Source organism: Cervus canadensis, chromosome 24 (assembly GCF_019320065.1).
Source record: "Cervus canadensis isolate Bull #8, Minnesota chromosome 24, ASM1932006v1, whole genome shotgun sequence".
NCBI lineage: Eukaryota > Metazoa > Chordata > Mammalia > Artiodactyla > Cervidae > Cervus > Cervus canadensis.
Window position 1 is genome coordinate 42,416,646 of NC_057409.1, and position 22,133 is coordinate 42,438,778.

Here is a 22,133-nt window from a genome sequence, read left to right on the forward strand (position 1 = left end):
TGCTTTCATTGAAATGGATCAGATTTCTGGCAAACAAACCCACTGTCTTCCCTAACTGTTTTCTTCTCTGTTCTGCAGAATGGTAAATACTAAGCTTGAAATGAGGGAGACAGCCTAGAGTATGAAATGGGAAGAGAAGCAGATCAAAAATAAGAAAGCCAACAGAATTTAAGAGAACAGGGAATAATCCATTAAATGAATTGAGTTTAACTTGTTTTTTTGCCCTGGAAACTTCCATTTTTTAATCAAGAATAACACATGGGTTGTGATTATTAATCACAATCTAGAGCAGATAAAGTCTAGTTGATGTAAATACGTTTCTCTTTTTTTTAAAGTCATGTTAAGTAAAGGAATATATAATATGGTATTTTATATTTTCTTAGATATTTTAGATATTTTCTATAGCAACCAAGAGCTTAGAATTAAAAAGTAATTCTTTATTATAAGCAAAGGTTTACTTTCATGAGTTTCTTTCAACTGGAGATTAATGCTGCAGTGTACTATGGCCTCTTGCTGGAAAGTACAAGTAAGTACAAGGTGTTACAGTACTATATGTTATTCTAGGAGAAACTAGTGAGATGTTTTATTTTATTTAAATATAGTTTTATTGCTATTTATCTAAATTTATGAAGCAGAAATTATTATAAGTTAAATATTTGGAAAATTACGTTTAGTATTTTAAATAGTGTGAATTAAAAACAAAATTGAATTTAGTGACATGAGACATTGATTATATTGTGTGATTGTTCCAAAGCAGAGTCAAACTTAGAATTTAATGCAGCCTCCTCTGTTCATATTTATGTGTTAATGAGAACATACCTATATTTTTGTTATGATTGTTTTTATATGGTTGCAGAGAGGTGAATTGATGCTGGGTTTTTGTGTGTTTTTTTTCTGTTTTTATGATGATGATATGTTTTCAATACAACAGGACAAAATATTGATATGTAAAAGATTGCCCACAGATAGCTTGTTTTCCCTATCTTGAAACCTCAAATTTATCTGTTTCAGAATGACAGTCAAGAATAAAACTGTTGGATTAAATTAAAATTAAATTAATTTACCACAGCCTTAGAATATGAAAATGTAGTCTTAATATAAGAAATCTTCAAGTGTACATCTTAAAAAAAAATTTTAATATGTCTGCCCTCGTTTTGTGAACATGGTTATTTCTAAAATACGCTCTATATTAAGTGTGTGAAGTTATATTCTTACTGAAATTCAGTGTTAACAGCGTTCTTAAGAATAAAAAGACTTCTCAAAAAATTCTCATTATTTTAGCATTAGTTTATCTGAAGTGCTTTGTGTCCACAGGAAGAACAGGCAGCAAAATTGAAAGCTGAGAAGATCAGAGTTGCCCTAGAGAAAATTAAAGAGGCACAAGTGAAAAAGGTGATATTTGGGCTTTTTCTTGGTTTGGGATTTTTATCCATTTTATGGATTTATAAAGAATTGCCTTGTTTATATAATGTAACTGTAAGATGCAGCAAGCTGTAGCAGGGTATTTCTTTCTAAATACATTTCCACATGTATTTTTTGGTGAATAAAATACATTATAAAAGAAATAACTTTTCTGGATCTAAATTCTAAAAGAGTGAAACAAAATAGCTTTATTATAAACTTACATGTTATTTTAATTTTTAAAACATTAAATTTGTTTAGCTATTGAATACCTAATTTTAGAATATTCTTTTTGCATAATAAAGTCATTATTTGTGTTTTAACTTATATTTAGCTAAGGACATTGTTCAGAATATTATTAAAACATTGGAAGAAATTTTCAGAATGCCTGTTTTTCAGTTTGTATTTAATATTCCTTTTTCCTCTTAACAGCTGGTGATTAGAGTCCACATGTCTGATGATAGTTCTAAAACAATGATGGTGGATGAGAGGCAGACAGTGAGACAAGTGCTGGATAACCTGATGGACAAATCCCACTGCGGTTATAGTTTAGACTGGTCTCTGGTGGAAACCATCTCTGAGTTACAGATGGGTTAGTAATATCATTGCTATAATTACTTTTTAAATTTCTGTGTAATTTCAACTGTTTTCATGTTGATAAAAGCAACTAGAGACATTTTTATATTTTTTCCTATAGTATAGCCCTGGCTTTTTTACATTATCTTTCCCCCATTCTTCCCCTATATATTTTGAGATTTCTTTGAGTACAGTATCATTTCCAGTTCATTTTAGATTTTCTTATGGCCAAAACAAAGTTGTTCTTTTTTTAAGGTAACAAAATATTTTTTCCCTTCAGATATTATTAAGAACTGCATATATTAGACACATTACTAAAAACCATTACATTTATTCCCATTTGTACTGAAGCCTTGATAGCAACATTTGACTTTCAGGGGAAACATAAAGCACATCTTATTTTTAGCTGCATGTACTAAGTCTTAGTTTCCTATGTTTTGTAGTTTGTTATGGTGTTTTCTAACTTTTAAAATTCCTCATTTTTTTGATACCATCTTTGACTTTTTTTAAAAAGTTAATTTATTTATTTTAATTGGAGCCTAATTACTTTACAGTATTGTAGTGGTTTTTGCCATACATTGACATGCATCAGCCATGGGTGTACATGTGTTCCCCATCGTGAACCCCCCTCCCACCTCCCTCCCCATCCCATCCCTCAGGGTCATCCCAGTGCACCAGCCCTGAGCACCCTGTCTGCTGCATCAAACTTGGACCGGTGATCTATTTCACATATGATAATATATGTTTCAATGCTATTCTCTCAAATCATCCCACCCTCACCTTCTCCCACAGAGTCCAAAAGTCTGTTCTGTACATCTGTGTCTCTTTTGCTATCTCACATAGAGGGTCATCGTTATCATCTTTCTAAATTACATACATATGCATTAATATACTGTATTGGTGTTTTTTTCTTTCTGACTTACTTTACTCTGTGTAATTATAGGCTCCAGTTTCATCCACCTCATTAGAACTGATTCAGATGCATTCTTTTAGTAGCTGAGTAGTATTCCATTGTGGATATGTACCACAGCTTTCTTATCCATTTGTCTGCCGATGGACATCTAGGTTGCTTCCATGTCCTGGCTATTACAAACAGTGCCGCGATGAACATTGGGGTACATGTGTCTCTTTCGATTCTGATTTCCTCGTTGTGTATGCCCAGCAGTGGGATTGCTGGGTCATATGGCAGTTCTCTTTCCAGTTTTTTAAGGAATCTCCACACTGTTCTCCATAGTGGCTGTACTAGTTTGCATTCCCACCAACAGTGTAAGAGGGTTCCCTTTTCTCCACACCCTCTCCAGCATTTATTGTTTGTAGACTTTTTGATAGTAGCCATTCTGACTGGCGTGAAATGGTACCTCATTGTGGTTTTGATTTGCATTTCTCTGATAATGAGTGATGTCGAGTATCTTTTCATGTGTTTGTTAGCCATCTGTATGTCTTCTTTGGAGAAATGTCTGTTTAGTTCTTTGGCCCATTTTTTGATTGGGTCATTTATTTTTCTAGAATTGAGCTGCAGGAGCTGTTTGTATATTTTTGAGATTAATTCTTTGTCACTTGTTTAGTTTGCTGCTATTTTCTCCCATTCTGAAGGCTGTCTTTTCACCTTGCTTATAGTTTCCTTTGTTGTGCAAAAGCTTTTAAGTTTAATTAGGTCCATTTGTTTCTGTTTGCTTTTATTTCCATTACTCTGGGAGGTGGGTCATAGAGGTTCCTGCTGTGGTTTATGTTAGAGAGTGTTTTGCCTGTGTTTCCTCTAGGAGTTTTATAGTTTCTGGTCTTACATTTAGATCTTTAATCCATTTTGAGTTTATTTTTCTGTATGGTGTTAGACAGTGTTCTAGTTTCATTCTTTTACAGGTGGTTAACCAGTTTTCCCAGCACCACTTGTTAAAGAGATTGTCTTTTCTCCATTGTATATTCTTGCCTCCTTTGTCAAAAATAAGGTGTCCATAGGTGTGTGGATTTATTTCTGGGCTTTCTATTTTGTTCCATTGATCTATATTTCTGTCTTTGTGCCAGTACCATACTGTCTTGATGACTGTAGCTTTGTAGTATAGTCTGAAGGCAGACAGGTTGATTCCTCCAGTTCCATTCTTCTTTCTCAAGATTGCTTTGGCTATTTGAGGTTTTTTGTATTTCCATACAAATCCATCTTTGACTCTTAAAAACCTTAAAAAGGTTTCTTTTTGTAATATTGTGTGATTATATAACCTCACAATAATTATTTTATTAGGCTATATTCAGTCAATAGTCTATTTCAACTTGCCATTTTATTTATAAAATATATTTGCATTGCTTTTACTGCCTGTTATATATTTAAATATTTTATAGCAGTTTCCAGAGCAATAAAAATTTAATAATTAACCCTTTTCTCTTAGAACGCACAAACACAAACCCCAAAACCAAACCATCAGTTAGAAGTTTATTAACAGGTATAGGCAGATATTCTAATAATACTTATTGTAACTATTCTTAAAGAATTAGAAAGGTTCGAGTTCACAGATGTGGCATCACCATACCCAGAAAATTTTTGGATGCTAGTTTTTAGAATATTTCCATGACTGTAGATTTAGGGTCCATAACTATCATTTTAATCATATGTGGCACAGTGATACAAATAGACTATGTAGTTACTTAGTACTTGTTGAATGAATAAAAGAAAACTAAGAGCCCAAAATAAGATGATAAAATAAGCTATGACAAATGTAAGTCATTCATTTAAACAACAGAGATTATTAGAAAGGATGAATAAACAAAATGCAGTTGTTCACTATCTACAAAAGACCTTTTACCTAAAACACAGAAAGCTTGAAAGTAAAAGGAATGTGGAAAGACACTAACCAAAAGAAAGATAATATTAACTATGTTAATATCAGACAAAATAGACTTTAAGCAAAATACATTACTAGAGATAAGGAGAACCATACATCTTTATCAGGAAGACAAAATCATGCTAAATTTTATCTAATAATGGCATTAAATTACATAAAGCAAAAGTTGACGGAACTACCAGGAGAAATTCACAAGTCTGCCTTCACAGTAGAAACTTTTCACCTAAGAATCTTTGCAATGATCAATATAATCAAGCAGACAAAAATGAATATAGATATACTTAGAGCACTAATAACAGGAAAATACACATTCTTTACAGGGAGAAGTGTAATGTTTCCAAAAATTGATTCCAGTATGAGGTCATAAGGCTCTCTAGAAATTTCAAAACAAAAATCAGTATCTCTAGAATATGTTCTTTGTGCATATGTTCAGAATATAGGACATGTTCTTTGATTCCTACTTTGGAAATTAGAAAATATATCTATGTTTAAAATTAAACAGAATTCATAGACCAAAGAAGAAATTATCTTGGAAATTTTTTGAATGACAAGGAATAAATAGTATTGGAAGCACTTAATACCAGAATTTATGAAATGTGACTAACAGATTGTGTTTAAGGGCGGGATGGTAAAAAGGCTGAAGGCTGAAGAAGACCTTGAAGTCAGACAATCTAGATTCTAGTCCTGATCCTTCCTTGTAGCAGCTGTGTGACCTTGCTAAAGTCACTTAACACCATGAGGGCACGTTTCCTTATTTGAAAATACAGGAAATACCAGATAATCTCTAAGGGTGTCAGTTTAGATTCTATGATTTTGCTGTGAAATACTTCGCAAGGTTTCTTGTCTTTTATGCAATTCTGACAAATACTAACAAAATACTGGTGTTTTATTTTGGGACAGAGAGAATCTTTGAAGATCATGAAAACTTGGTTGAAAATCTTCTTAATTGGACAAGAGATAGCCAAAACAAGCTTATATTTATGGAGCGTATAGAAAAATACGCACTTTTCAAAAATCCACAGGTGAGGCTATGGCTTGCAGAGGTCAGGATTCTTAAGTGTTCATATCATATAATTTTCTGACTGCTAAGTTAATAGAGTTAAAAGACTGACAGCCACCCACTTGGAGCTTTGTGGCTGCAAAACCCCTTGGGAGAATTCACTACTGCCGAGGTGGCAAGTCTGCTGGGGCCCCGGTGTCAGGCTCACAGAAGCTGCCAGTTCCACAGCTCCAGATGGGGTGAGCCCTAGGGAAAGCAGGATTCCCTCCAGGGGGTTAGCAGGCTTCTGTTCTAATTCAGAGCCGGTTTGGACCCTGCTATTTATTCAGTGAGTTCCTCATCCATCAAAGAAATGTACTTATGTATTTAAGTTTCTCTACTTTAATATTTATCCATTTAACACTTTGATTTGCTTTCTGAATTATTTTTTTGAAAATCCCAGTAACCTTGATTGTAAACAGCCCCACATTCTATTATATATTACCTTGATCTGTTTGGTATCTTTACTTGTCCCAAAATGTTTATGTTAATACCCAAATATTAATAGGTGAAAGACAACAACACCGCTATAAAAAATAGTAATGAGGAAAAACAGTAGCTGTGTTAAAGTTATTGAATAGTTATCCTTTAGACTGCATGATCATGACACATCTTTACTGGATATTTTTAGTGAAGAATACACATTTAGGAATACCAGCATTTTTTTATGGGTGATTGTGAATAAAAGTTTCATAAGGATAATAATTAGAATTCAGATTTTAGTTGAGTCAAGCAAATGGGATCATGGTAGTCTCAGAGAATTTGGGGTTTCTTCTTTAAAAGCCAGAATGTAGATTAAATTTTCTACGTCTGAATCAGTTAAGCTCAGCATATTTTAAGCAAATTTGCCCCACTTGTTGTACTTAATAACTTGTAAACCTTTAAGGTCCTGTCAGTGTAGCTTTATTAGATATACGAAAACATTGCTAGCTATTGCATGTAATATCTCCTCAGGATTTGGGGGAGGGCCGTTTATGGAATAATTCAAAATAAATGGATATGGTAAGGAGGAGGCCAGTATTAAGCACCTCTGTGAAGATGCCAGGAACAGGTTTCAAAGGAATGTTCCCCTCAGTCTGCATAGGCAGAAATAGACACAGAGTTGCTAATGTCTCCAGAAGAAATCATCTGTGTACCTGTGCCAGGAGAATAGTAGAGTGGATTTGCCCTTTAACATTCATCTACTCATTTTTCCAGAATTACCTTCTGGGGAAAAAGGAAACAGCTGAGATGGCAGATAGAAACAAAGAAGTGCTGTTGGAGGTATGACTCTTCCTCCCCACCCCCCTTTCCTTGTACATTATAATATTAAAATACAAAGCACCTTTTTTGAAGCCCAGAATGTCAGTGCTCTGTATTGATAATTACAGTTGTAACTAGCCTGATGGGGAGAGTTCAGCTTTGTGAATGTTAGAACACTGAAGAACCGTATAAAAACACTTCTTTTGCCAAGCAGTATACTAGTGGACTGAAAGGACTTTAGAGCTTTTAGAAGCTGACAAGTGGGGGGAAAAGGCTGGGTCAATGAAGGATGTGACTGTGCTGTTTTATTTGCTTAGCCAGAGAGGAATTTGTATATAGTTAGTTATTTACCAAATAGTTCAAACTTCAGTCAGAAATAACTTATTTTAAAAATCATAATGATTATTTTTTTAAAAATATACATTTCCTTATTTTGAAGATTAATGAAACAAATTCAAGTATAATTGAATTTTTGCCTTTTGCTGATTTTAGAGAACTAAGGTCAAAGATGTTAGTATGTTTGAAAGTCTGAAAAAATTCTTATTTAGCAACAAGACTATTAGGGGGATGAAGATCAGCACTCAGCTTTTCATAGGGAGGCTAGTTATAATTAAGAAAAATTCTCTTCATGTTTCTTAATTTTTCTGTGTTTTGGGGGGAGAAATTAATTCATGTTCATGTGTTCAAGTTTAGTGAGGATTTCTACTTTCCCTTTACATGATTGATTTTTTAAATTCTTATCTAAGTATAGATATTAGAATCCAAAATTTTTTTAGTTTGTTTACATTCCTTTCAACTTAGTATTAAATATTTAAACAATAAATGCTTGCTTTGTTTTAGATCATAGGCACTGGTTGTTTTTAAATTGTGAAAGTGCAGTCATTTGTTTAGCATGTTGCCTTCTTTTAAAATATATTCCTACTTAGCATGCAGCTAATATAAATTTGGGCTTCTCTTGTAGCTCAGACAGTAAGGAATCTGCTTGCAATGCAGGAGACCTGGGTTTGATCCCTAGATTGGAAAGATCCCCTGGGGAAGGAAATGGCTACCCACTCCAGTATTCTCATCTGGAGAATCCCATGGATGGAGGAGCCTGGTAGACTGCAGTCCATGGAGGTCTCATACACAACTGAGCCACTAACACAATTAGTGGCTAATCTAAATGTTAATTTGGAGACAAATAAAGTCTAATGCTTATGTTAGCTCTGATGCTTTCCTTAAATTTACTGTAACTATGTTTTTACAAATGCATTTAAGTGCTGTTTTGTGCAACTCAGCTGACATTTTAGCTTAGTTTCATCAAAACAAGTTTAGGGAAAAGTTCGTAGAGATTGCCGTAGTTGTTCCAAACTAAAGCCGTGTATGTTTGGAAAGTTCTAATTGAGGTAAAATTGGCAGCATGGTTTTTACACGAAGGTATTTCGGTTTAATCACAGTGTCATGCATTTCACAGGGGTAGACACAACTTTGGTTTGAGAATCCAAGGATCATGTCTTTCCCAATCATCTTATTTTAGGAGTGTTTTTGTGGAAGTTCTGTAACTGTACCAGAAATTGAGGGAGTCCTTTGGTTGAAAGATGATGGCAAGAAGTCCTGGAAAAAGCGTTATTTCCTCTTGCGAGCATCTGGTATCTACTATGTCCCTAAAGGAAAAGCAAAGGTGAGTCCCTTCTGCTGACTTTAAGCTTCCTTATTATGCTGATTGATTTTAATCTGCAGTGAGCAGACTGACACGTGATCCAGGCTGTGATTTGTTTCCATTCGTGAACATTGCCTTGTTTATTGATCTATTGTAAGGAAGAGGAAACCTGAAAATGTTCACTTTCTGCTCATTCATTGGGCCCATCTCGATTCTCCTGGTGAATTTGAAACCATGCTTCTGTTATTTTTAAAACTTCTGCCAGAGTTGTTTTTGTTTTTTATTGTTTGGGGGAGAATCGCTTTCTGGGCTTGTAGGCATTTCAGCCTCTCTTAGGTAATGTACTGCTGCTGAGGGCCCTGGTGCTAGCTGTCACTGCTGTGCTTACTAGGGGCCAGCACTGTTGAAGCTGTCTACAGGGTCACCTCATCAGGTCTTTACCACCATCCTGAGAGGTACATGTTGTCCCCCCTTTTTAGCTGGCGAGGAAACACTGACTTGAGAGTTGTGCTTGAGACATGTACTGCAGGCACGGAACGGCCTGGTATGTCTTGTTCTTTCCAGAGAGCTCTATTATAATACTGCATTGTATTTAATATACTGTACTGTATTTAAAGTCTCTCTAAAATACCACCCTTTGCCAGTGAGTCAGTGTTCATTATGAATGACAAGCTGGTAAGTCGAGTGGACTGCCTTTCTTGTTGCGTGGTAGATTTAAGGAAGAAATGTCTATAGAGACTCTCACTGTCTTGTCTTCTACAAAACAGCAGGAGTTTCCGCTTGGTAAAGCGTGGTTCTCAGTTAAACGCTGTTACCGGTGAGAGTTGCTCGTTTACACGTTAGTGTGGATCGAGTCTTTGGGTGTCTTCTCCTCAGGCCTCTCGGGACCTGGTGTGCTTTCTCCAGCTGGACCACGTGAATGTCTACTATGGACAGGACTATCGGAGCAAGTACAAAGCTCCTACGGACTACTGTCTGGTGCTCAAGGTAAACACCTATCTCTTTTTAGGAACTTTAATTGATGTTCGACGTAGAGAAGGTTATTGGACATCTTAGAATAGTTTGGGTCTCCATTGAGTATGCTGTTTTTGCTTTATTCTGTAGTGTGTAGGTTTTTTAAAGGATTGCTGAAGGGACTTCCTTAGCAGCCCAGTGGTTAGGACGTGGCACTTTCACTGCTGGGCCCGGGTTCAATCCCCAATCAGGATTAAGATCCCACAAGCCAGGAGGCAAAGCCAATAAAGTAAATGAAAGGAGAGAGGAAGGGAGGGAGGGACAGAGAGGAAGGAAGAAAAGAAGCTGTGCTGTTCCATAGCTGACCCTGGTTAGAGTGATGATACTAGGAAATGGGTACTGAATTATAAACTTTGAGTCATAATATATCAAATGGATTAGATTATAAATTTGACACTTTCATTTAATATAGCAGCCTTATTTTAGGAAAACTTAGAGCCACATATGGGGTGAAGTGAGGGAAGAACATAGGTATTTGTGTATCTCAGTTCCTTTCCTATACTAACTCAGAGAAACCATCAGAGGATGCTGTGCCTGAGAGGTCAAAGTAGACTGCCTCTCATCCGGTCCAGAAATAATTCTTGTCTCCCTTTCCTCCTGAACCGTCACCCTGGTAGCCCATGCATGTTTATGACCTGTTTTTAGTGATTTTTTTTCCCCTTTTATTCAAACTTTTGAGTTTCTCACACTTATCATATCTGAACTTTTGAGAACTTATATTTTTACTGAATTTTATTGATAAATTGCAACATTAGGAAAAGGTAGCATTAAAAAGTTCAGTATAGTTATGGGGATGATTACGTTTTTTCTCATTGGCTCCATCCCACATCTCCTTGGTAACTACTTAGGTCTGCATGTTTATATCATCTTTGCTTTTGTCTAAGAATTGTCACTTGGGTTTGAGAAGGTGGTTGTTTAGGGTTTGGGGGTAGAGTTTTGATTGCTTTGATAAAATTAGGTGTATTATATGGTAACCCTTTATTAAGTGATCATTTTTGGAGAAAACTCTATATCAGTTACAGTAGCAAATACTTTTTTTTAGTTAATATAAAGTAGCTTACCCACTCCAGTGTTCTTGCCTGGAGAACCCCAGGGACAAGGGCGCCTGGTGGGCTGCCGTCTATGGGGTCGCACAGAGTCGGACACGACTGAAGTGACGCAGCAGCAGCTTAATCCAGCAGTTTTCAAAATGAGGTTCAGGGTCTCCTGGAGTCCCTGAGAACTTGGTCAAGGGACCCATGATATCAAAGTTATTCTAATAATGCTAAGGTGTTACTTGCCTTTTATACTCTTTCTCACACAGGTGTATAGTGGAGTTTTCTGAGGTTACATGACATGTGATGGTATCTTTGCTGCTCTGGGTAGTGGAATGTGTATTTGTTACATATTCTTGCATTTGACTTTTTCTCAGCTTTAATTTCTTACAAGGTAAATATAAATGAAAGTTACCTGGGGGTCTCATAACATGGAGGCAATAAGTGACTCAGTTGTCAGTGAGAACCCAAGTTCTATCTTTCCCTGTTCCATCTTCTTCATATCAGCTTATTTTCAGACCAACTCACCTCAGTCACAAATGGCCACTGCCTCATATGTAGACCCAGCAAAATCCAGCAGAGGAAGAGGGACTATTTTTCCCTCCATTTGTCTTTTTTTTTTAAGAGGAAAGAAGTATTTCCCAGGATCTCCTCCAACAGCCTTCTCCTTGAGGGTCATTGGCCTGGAGTAACATGCCCTCCTACCCTAATCACTGGCAAGGAACAAAGCCACCATTTTGGGTTTACATTAGTCAGAATTCACTCTCTGAGGTGAATCCAGACACACTGGGGCTCAGTCAGAAAAGAGGGAGGGAGGAAAAGAAAGCCTTGGGGAAGGCAGCCAGCTGTGTCTGTTAGGGCCAGTAGTAAGCAGGACCATTGACTAGTATTTTAAGCCTTTTTGCAGCTCACAGGATTCTTAGGATAAGAGTATTTTTGTTCCAAGGATTTATTGGTTTGTTTTTATAGTAATGATTTGTATGCTTCATATTTGCTTCTAGTAAAGAGTGTGTGTGTGTGTTTGTGTGTGTATTAGTTGCTCAGTCGTGTCTGACTCTTTGCGACCTCCGTGGACTGTAGCCCACCAGGCCCCTCTGCCCATGGGATTCTCCAGGCAAGAATACTGGCGTGGGTGACCAATCCTATTTTCACTAGTTGAGTGAAAGTCACTCAGTCGTGTCTGACTCTTTGCGACCCCATGGACTACACAGTCCATGGAATTCTCCAGGCCAGAATACTTGGAGTGGGTAGCCTTTTCTTTCTTCAGGGGCTTTTCCCAACCCAGGGATCGAAACCAGGTCTCCTGCATTGCAGGCAGATTCTTTACCGTCTGAGCCACCAGGGAAGCTCCTCTAGTGAAATAGGCTAAACCAGTCTCCATACTTGTGTTGTCTCTCTGTCTGGGAATATGTAACGTATTGAACTAAAAAAACAACACACCACTGGCTGTAGATAATAGTAAAGATAATGACCACCATTTTCTGAAGAACCAGGGTGGAGGGTACTGCCTGGAACACTGTAAGCATCCACCTCACAGGTTTGATCTAGAGTCCCCATTTCCCACATATGGAAACCAGTTTAAGGGATCAGTTTGCCTGAGACCGCTCAACTGTGGGGCTTCTCTTGTGGTTCAGCTGGTAAAGAATCTGCCTGCAGTGAGGGAGACCTGGGTTCGATCTCTGGATTGGGAAGATCCCCTGGAGAAGGGAAAGTCTACCCACTCCAAGTATTCTGGCTTGGAGAATTCCATGGACTGTGTAGTCCATGGGGTCGCAAAGAGTCGGATACAACTGAGTGACTTTCACTCAACTATTAGTATTTAAGACATGTCTTTTTTTCCTTATAAACTTGCACTAGCTTTTTCCTATGTATTTTTATTCTTGAACATATGAGTTCTGACAAACCAAAAAACGCTGCTACACAGGGTCCATACAAATGCAAATGTGAATATTTGTAAGGGCCTGATCCCTTTCATCAGCTCTGGGCTATAATGACTGAGTCTGAATCCTTCCAGTGAAGTGCAGGAGACAGGAAGTAGGTACACACTTGTAGGAAGTCATAAAACACATTATTTGGTAATTACTTTTTTAAAGATAATAATGAAAATAAATGATGGGAAGAGATGATTCATGAAATTTGACAGTATAAAAATAAATAGGATATATGTTGATATATTATCTGAAAGATGTACACACTTGGGAGACATGTATATGCATGTGTAATTAAGTTCTTAAAGGAAACCCGAGTTTTAAAAATACATATACCACAATAATTGTTCGAATAGTCAGCTTAGCTAGGACTAAATTTTCATCCCTTGAGAAGTGAGACAAAGCAATTTAATATGTTAGGTGGGAAGGAAAAAAATGGTCAGGATTTAGGGATAGAATATGAGCATGAACTTCTCAAACACTTGTATTAATTAAAAGTTGTTATAATGATAATCCTGGAAGTAATAAGGTGGAGTTTATAGTCTTATTTTTTAGTGTCTAGCATGTTAGTTGAGAGAATTGATTTTTAAGGTCTATATGTATTTCCAGAGTAATAAATGGATTGTGTATATTCAATAGTTTCTTTTGGCACTTGGACCAAGATGTTAGAGCATCACTTTTTAGTTACAGAATTTTAGGAATTCTCTGTCTCATTCTAATTTCTGGCATACATAGAGAAAAATGGTAGCATGATAGTAATCCAAAATTTCTTAATTCTGTTCTTAAATGTTTTTATTCTCCATTTTTGTGCCTTTTGTCAGAGAATGCAAACTTTCCAAATCAACATAATTTAAAAAATCAAATGATAACCTTTCTTTTTTAATAGCTGTTCATTTTGGGAGGTGGAGCAATTTCATTATATACAGTCTTAACTCAGAGTTGCTATGAGTTCAGTTCCAGACCAGTGTAATAAAGTGAATATTGCAATAAAGAAAATTATATGAATTTTGTGGTTTCCCAGTGAATATATTTAAAATGTGCAATAGCATTATGTCTATAAAAAAGAAGACACTATGAACATACCTTAATTTTAAAAAGCTTTATTGCTAAAGATGCTAACCATCATCTGAGCCTTCAGCCCGTTGTCATAGTAACAGCAAAGATCACTGATCGCAGATCACAATAACAGATAAAATAATAACATAGAAGTTTGGAATTTTGCAAGAATTACCCAAATGTGACACCAAGGCATGAAGTGAGGAAATGCTGTTGGAAAAATGACACCACTAGACCTGCTCCAGGCAGGGTTGTCACAGACTTTCAATTTGTTCTTTAAAAAAAACAGTAACTGCAAAGTGTACCCCCCAAAAAAAAAAAAAGTGCAGTAAAACGAGACATGCCTGTATTCTCTTTGGAGTCTTTAAGAAATCTAAATGTCCAGCTTCCAGTTTTTAGCAAAGGATGTCTCCTTCATACTCACTCTTAGCTCTTGTGTGATTTTTAAAGTGATGGAATGATAGTGTAGGGTAAAAAGGAGTAAGGCGGCAGATTTAGACAATCTCACCCCTAATAGAGCAGTACAAAGGGAAGTCGCTCAGTCTCGTCTGACTCTGCGACCCCATGGACTGTACATCAGGTTCCTTGATCCATGAGATTTCCCAGGCAAGTGGGTTGCCATTTCCTTCTCTGGGGGATCTTCCAAACCCAGGGATTGAACCTGTGTCTCTCACATTGCAGGCAGACACTTTACCGTCTGAACTACCAGGGAAGCTACCATAAATAAAGCATAATAAAGTAGTAGTGTGACATTAATAGTCTAGGCCCTGGAATGAGATGGCATGGTTTCAAATACTGATTTCTTCACTTACTGGTGAGCAGCTTTGAATGCTGTCTTAACCCTTTTGTCCCTCAGTTTCTTCTTATATAGTAGAAATAATAATATGTAACTCTTGGGGTTTTCACAAAGGTGGGGTAAGCTAATATATGTGAACTACTCAGCCTAAGAAGCACAAGCTGGAATCAAGAGTGCTGGGAGAAACATCAATAACCTCAGATATGCAGATAACACCACCCTTATGGCAGAAAGTGAAGAGGAACTAAAAAGCCTCTTGATAAAAGTGAAAGAGGAGAGTGAAAAAGTTGGCTTAAAGCTTAACATTCAGAAAACTAAGATCATGGCATCCGGTCCCATCACCTCATGGGAAATAGATGGGGAGACAGTGGAAACAATGTCAGACTTTATTTTTTTGGGCTCCAAAATCACTGCAGATGGTGACTGCAGCCATGAAATTAAAAGACGCTTACTCCTTGGAAGGAAAGCTATGACCAACCTAGATAGCATATTAAACAGCAGAGACATTACTTTGCCAACAAAGGTCCATCTGGTCAAGGCTATGGTTTTTCCAGTGGTCATGTATGGATTTGAGAGTTGGACTGTGAAGAAAGCTGAGTGCCGAAAAATTGACGCTTTTGAACTGTGGTGTTGGAGAAGACTCTTGAGAGTCCCTTGGACTACAAGGAGATCCAGCCAGTCCATCCTAAAGGAGATCAGTCCTGGGTGTTCATTGGAAGGACTGATGCTGAAGCTGAAACTCCAATACTTTGGCCACCTCATGCGAAGAGTTGACTCACTGGAAAAGACCCTGATGCTGGGAGAGATTGGGGGCAGGAGGAGAAGGGGACGACAGAGGATGAGACGGCTGGATGGCATCACCGACTCGATGGGCATGAGTTTGAGTAAACTCTGGGAGTTTGTGATGGACAGGGAGGCCTGGCGTGCTGCGATTCATGGGATCGCAAAGAGTCGGACACGACTGAGCGACTGAACTGACTGTACTGAACTGACTCAGCCTAATGCCTGGTATATACTAAGTGCTCAATAAGTGCCACTTTAAATACAGTAACAATATACTAGAGGAACAGGTTACCTCCTAAGGCACTGGTGCAGAGCCTGGATGACCAAAACGAAAGCTGTAGAAGGAATGCCTTTATTACGTGGGCAGTTGAAAAAAAATTCTTGAGGTCCTAAAATGAAGCTATCTGCAGATATTCAGTCATATCATAGTTCTCTTCAGGGTAGTATTTGGATTCTCAGGTTAGAGGCAGAGAGAAGGATAGAGGATCATCTCTCTGATTTTCTGTGTTGTATTGATGAAAAACATTGCCTTGTACAGAATGATGAGAACACACACATACACTCAGGCAGGCGGCTGCTATAGTTGAGCACCCATGTGTGGTAACTGCCTTCTGGGAAATAGAAGGAATCGGGGGAGGATGGTTTGTAAATCACTGTGAAGAGAGGGTATGGCGATAAAGGCTCAGAGCCATCCTGCAGCCCCTTGTTTGTTCAGATACCTGAACCCGGCCCTGTAGGTGAGGCCTCAGGGAAGCAGGAGATGAAGAACAGCTCTTTAAGCCCTAGTTGGCAACACCAAAGAAAACACTTCCAATCAGCTCATTCATGAGCTGTGGGCCCTTCTATGTTATATGCATGCTGTAGCCCAACACCTACTTCAAGCAGCTGGCAGGAAGTTCTTGCCCATTAGATGTTGCGTGAATGAGTGAATGAAATAAAATTCCCCATCCTTCTTTTATAGAAGAATACATACACCTCTGCCTGTCCTTTGCCCTTGCAAGATTGCCGTGCTGGTTTATGATGACTTACTGAGGACCTGGTCTTCCCAGGCAGCACTAGTGGTAAAGAATCCTCCTGCCAGTGCAGGAGATGTCAATGGCTCAAGTTTGATCCCTGGGTCAGGAGGAGCTCCTGGAGTAGGAACTGGCAACCCACTCTAGTATTCTTGAAAATACTAGGGCACGCTATTCTCCATGGGCATGGGAGCCTGGCAGGGCCACAGTCATGGACCACAAAGAGACATGACTGAGCGAGTGGGCACACAGTGAGGACAAGGGAGTGGACTCCAGGAGAAGGCTGTGAGCCTCTACTATCTGGGGAGAAAACGGTTAAGTGTTGTTCTGCTAACCTGTTACTGTTGAGGGCTTAATTGTTTAAAATTCCAACTGCAGCCTTCAATAACTAAATTGGCTTTGATATTAAATGTTTTATCATTGGGGGTGAGCTCTGTAAAGCAATGAATAAAATGGAATAAATGGATTTACAGTTCTCTTGTCAACCAGAGGGATTGATTTTTAACAATGCAGATATACATAACTTATATTTGTGGCCAAATTTTCCTGCTGCATCGAAAACTTATAAAATTGCTTATTTTATTGCTCTCATGGGTTTTCACAACAAACATTTGGTTAGAGAATTTATACAGCCTCTTGTTGTTGAACATAAATTTCAATATTTCTCCAGGTGAAATAAAATTTTTCCACTGAAAAGAGAGGTAGTAATTAACAGTCTTTAAATCCAGAACCAAGTTTTCTTCCCAGGGAACTAGAGGTTGTGGCTCAGTGGAGTTAAAATATGTTGAGTCTATTCTTGAACTTGTACTTTGTAGCCAAGGTCAAGTCAGTCACCTTCCATCCAAGCCTCAACCAAGAAGTACGGGCTGCGGCAGAGGGGCCTGCAGAGCGCTGCTCAGCCCACGGCAGGGAGCAGCACTGCCTCTCAGGTGCTGTGTCCTCTGCTTCACCTCCGCCCAGGCGTTCACCAAAGACGCTGTCATCTGGAGTTTTCTGATTGCATGGTTTCAGTTCATTCACTCATTCGCTTCCGTTATAGATGAAAAATTCCACTGACTTTGTTAGCTGTGGTAGCCTTCATTCCTTTGAAGGGTAGAAGCGGTATTTTGGAGTTTTCCATGATGGGAAGGATTTTTTTTTTTTTTTTAACTTTCAACATCTTGGCCTAAAATTTAACACAAGTTGCCTCCTTGTTTGTTTTGTAAAAATACTTAGAACCCTTTTATTCGACCTTATGGATGTTTAAGAGGTATAAATGATTTGGCCATTATTCCAGTGACCTGTAATTTGTCAGGATATGTTTAAGCTTTGATAGAATTTCTCTCTTATTTCTCCAGGGGACTTAGTTGGGTTTTGCCTTTAATCTTGCAGCACCCGCAGATCCAGAAGAAATCTCAGTACATCAAATACCTTTGCTGTGATGACATGAGGACCCTGCACCAGTGGGTCAATGGTATCCGCATCGCAAAGGTAGGTTTTCTTTTGGTTTGATAATGGAATGATGGGTGTTTAGTGATATGGTTTTGGTTGTCATTACAATTATTATTTGTTTCATATTCATAATTTTGCCAGTGTCTCAGTCTGTCAGGCCTAAGTTTCATATTTTAAGTGTCTTTTTTTCTCGGTGATGGGGATAAACTTTTACCAGCTGGTGTCCAAGGAATAATACTGCAGGTGAAAGCTTATGTAGCAGCGAAGTGCTTTATTCTGGCTTTGGAGAATGCACTATGTGGTGGTTTTATAGCAGAGTTTCACCTGAACAAAAGAACTTTTTTAAAACTTCACCTGCCTTGGGGTTGGGGGAAAAATGAATATAGGTGGATTGTGGAACATTTTTCAGGCAGTGAAAATATTTATACTCCATATGATACTACAATGGTAGGTACATGTCTTTATATACTTGTCCAAATCCACAGAATGTAAACACCAAGAGTGAACCTAAGGTAACCTCAGGTGTCCATGTGAGCTAAGTGATGATAACAAATTTACTACTCTAGTAGGGAATGTTGATAATGGGAGACGCTGTGAATGTACACGGGAAATCTACCCTCCTCTCAATTTTGCTGTGAACCTAAAAGTGCTCTAGAAAAAATAAAGTCTTAAAAAAAATTTTTAAGGACACCTTAAAGATGATATGTAGTCCTCGAAAGGATATTTATTCACTTTTAAGTAACTGAAAATAAAATTTATTATAGACATAAAATCAAAGTTGCTTTAAAAATAACTGAAAAAATATTTATGTTGATAATGAATCTAAACAGAATCAAGTTTTAACTTCTTGCTGCCTTCCTAAAAATGAGGACAGATAAGAGTAGATTCTGATTTACTGCTATTCAAAGAATTTTTGAAGTATTACAGGGTATTAATTTTATTACAAACTGTGAGTCAGTAAACAGAAATGTGTCCCCCTTTTCCTGCCCCGTACACCCATATCATACCCAGTGAAGTTCAGATGTCCTCATTTACTGCCTTCTGTTTAGTATGGGAAGCAGCTCTACATGAACTACCAGGAAGCTTTGAAGAGGACAGAATCGGCTTATGATTGGACTTCCTTATCCAGCTCCAGCATTAAATCAGGATCCAGTTCTTCCAGCATCCCAGGTAGGTTGAAATGCCTCAAGAACTCTACTACTAACAGGAAGGTGTTTGTATAGTGACTGATAGGAGACCCGGTTATCTCAGAGTGATTTTTTTTAAAACTAGGGCTATGCATAATTTCTAAATTTTAATCAGTAGGCACATATGCGATTTTTAATTTTTAGAGCAGATAATATCACCTAGTTCATAATGTTTTGAAATGGAAAACCAGTATATGAAGTGGTAAAGCCAAGAGTTTTGTTGTGAAATTTATTTAAAAATCATATTGCTGAAAGCAAGTGTTGATGCACAATTGGGGATAGAAAGTTGCTTGGAGAAGAGTACTCAGAATCATCATGAAACTGCCCTCCAATCCTCACAGGTTTCCTGACATTTCAGTGGAGTGGAAACAACTGGAATTTGTTCAGTATCAACAGTTAAGGAAGCTGTTTAAGTCAAACTTTTCTAAAGTTTTCAGAGGAAATCAGTGATATTAAAAAGGTGCTTATTTTCAGATTCCCATATCCTTTAAACCAGGATGCTATGATCACATCTTAAGATACAGGCTTCTTTCCCTTCAAAAGTTCCATAAATGGTATCCATATCATCTAAAAGCATAATTTTTTGTTCTAATGGCCTATATTATGAAATAATTAAATATTTATTTGATTTAGAAGCTATATGACTAATCTCATCCCTAAATAAGTAAACAGAAACACACTGTGAATGTATACATACATGGGCTTGTGTCCACGCGTACGTTCTTTGGTTCTGCCCACCTAGAGGGCTAGAAGCAGTGACAGCCCAGTAGCAGTGAGAATACCAAAAGCCTCAACCTCGGCCTCTCAATGCCGTTTTCCAAAACAAAGGAGTCAGGGCTCTGGTGAGTGGCTGATTCTAGGGCTGTGGCAGAGAATATATAAGATGAGCCTGGAGGATCGTGTGTTGAAGTGCTCAAAAGAACACAGGGATGGGAGTCTGTAAAAGGGACACAGAACTCAACCTGCGAGAGCTCTCAGTAGCCAAAGCGAGAACGATTTGAGCAACAAGATAACATAGTATAGGGCTGTAATCCAGATTATAAAATAAATAGCCATCACTCCATGGGGATATAAATAAATAAATAAATGGAGAAGAAGAGACCAATATCCTGCACAGATTTCTAAGTAATTTATGCAGCTGTTCTGCCCTCAGGGAGGTAGAGCGTCACCCCCTCGTTGCCTGTGGGCCATGCAAAGTGACTTGCTTCCCAAGAGCTCAGAGTGGGGCCACAACCTCACAGTGAAGGAGCCCGACAGTAACGCCTCAGCCCCTGATCGGGTAGTCAGTGATAGCGATGGCTTGTTCCTTTGGTACCGTGTGAGGAGATTGGCGTTTTCCCTCTCTTGGTCTTCCTCCCCAAATCCCATAACTTCAAAGAAAAAACATCAGACAAATCAAAATGGAGAGGCATGCTGCAGAAACCCTGACCAGTATTTCTTAAAACTGTCACAGTCATCAAAAACAAGGGAAGTCTGAGAAACTGTCATAGACATGACATGACAACTATCTGTAATATGGTAACCTGGATAAGATCCTTGATCAGAAAATGGAATTGTGGAAAAACTAGCGAAATCCAAATAAAGTTTGGAGTTTAGCTAATATTGAGTATTGGTTCCTTAGTCGTGACACATGGACCAGAATATTGTAACATGTTAATGAGATAAACTGGGTGCTGGGTATGTAGGAACTCTGTGCTAGCTTTGCAACTTTTCTGTAAGTCTGTAACTATTCTAAAATAAAATGTTTATTAAATTGGGAGGAAGAAACTTTTGTGGCAGTAGATTAGGAAAGGCAAAGTAAGAAGACTGTCACAAGTAGGGTTACAGAAAATGGAATAAGAGGAAGATTGAGAAAAAAGATGTATATTTTTAAAATTTATGCAGCACTTAATTTGGGTGCTTCCAATGGTATTTTATGAAGTGATATAGTGCCTTTTACCACTCCAGAGTCATCTGTCTGTATGTATTAAATATTAGGAAGACTTTTAAATGTAAACTGTAAAATCACACACGTTCACGTGAAGAGAGCTCAGGAAGCCGCATGCTCCAGCCTCTTGTCTTAAAGGCTGGTGCTGTCCTGGATATTAAACTATTAGGAAAATAGTTGGTTTTATTCTCTATTGCTTCTATTTTTTACCCTGAAGATGCTGTCTTAACTTTATCTAAAGGAGTTTGTGGCTATTATATTTGCATATTTTGATTAACTTGGCTGGACTGACTTAATACTGCAGTCTAATCATATCCTCTCCTCACAGAGAAGTGGGACTAGCTTTAACATTTGATTCTCGGACCAGATACCAGACATTGGACTAGGTGCTCCCGTAGGGTTGCCTCACCTGACTTGGCGTCCAGTGAAATCATCGTTTTTAGTTCCCGCACCGTAGGTGTCAGTCAGGTTCCACTGTGTCCTCAGCCATTCTCAGGGCCCCTGAAATATCTCCATGCCCTTCAGGAAGCCAGCCTGTGGCCAGCTGCTTCACTGTGGTGCCAACACCCAAAGCCCTAGGAAACACACTTCTCACTTGGCAGTCAGATTCCCAGTATTGTTCATTGCTGGGATAAAAGCAGTAATCATCATGTATGGATCTGAATTCATAAGTGAGAAGTCTCTGAGATGGCCTGGAGCCAGGATTATGTAAAAAGATGGATTCTCAAATATAATGAAGATATGATTTTAAAAAATCACTCTTCTATTCACGGTTCATTGATTTTCTTACTTGCTAGGAGTTCTTACAAGGTAGATTGTCAGGACACCACATGTCACATGGACCTTTTGTTGTAGTTATCAGTTTCTCCTGGTGAGCAGTTTAAAAAGAATCGAGATCTCCTATTTGCCCTAGGATGAGAGAGGTTGTCTGGTGGAAAACACGGGCTGTGTCTATGTGAAATGGGTCAGGTAACAGTAACTTGCTGCCATTCTGCATCGCGGCTAATCTCAAGTGAAAGCTTTATACAAACGTACATATTTATACTGTCACAGTACTTATTTAATCTGACTTTTGAAATGTTTCAGAGTCTCAGTCCAATCACTCCAGTCAGTCTGACAGTGGACTGTCTGACACCCAGCCGGCAGGACACGTCCGTTCCCAGAGCATGGTGAGCTCCATCTTCTCTGAGGCCTGGAAGCGAGGCACACAGCTGGAAGAGTCCAGCAAGGTAA

General features: G+C 38.2%; 1 protein-coding gene across 5 annotated transcripts in view; it reads left to right on the plus strand.

Annotated features, from left to right (window-relative positions):
- Positions 1-22,133, plus strand: part of RAPH1 (Ras association (RalGDS/AF-6) and pleckstrin homology domains 1) — a 99,488-nt gene that overhangs the window by 68,813 nt on the left and 8,542 nt on the right. For all 5 annotated transcript variants that reach the window (XM_043445060.1, XM_043445057.1, XM_043445058.1 and 2 more), the window contains 9 exons: positions 1,315-1,392; positions 1,834-1,993; positions 5,712-5,833; positions 7,048-7,113; positions 8,609-8,752; positions 9,608-9,718; positions 17,727-17,825; positions 18,836-18,956; positions 21,987-22,129. In XM_043445060.1, coding sequence (XP_043300995.1) covers positions 1,315-1,392; positions 1,834-1,993; positions 5,712-5,833; positions 7,048-7,113; positions 8,609-8,752; positions 9,608-9,718; positions 17,727-17,825; positions 18,836-18,956; positions 21,987-22,129 — 1,044 coding nt within the window. The remainder of the gene's footprint in view (positions 1-1,314; positions 1,393-1,833; positions 1,994-5,711; positions 5,834-7,047; positions 7,114-8,608; positions 8,753-9,607; positions 9,719-17,726; positions 17,826-18,835; positions 18,957-21,986; positions 22,130-22,133) is intronic.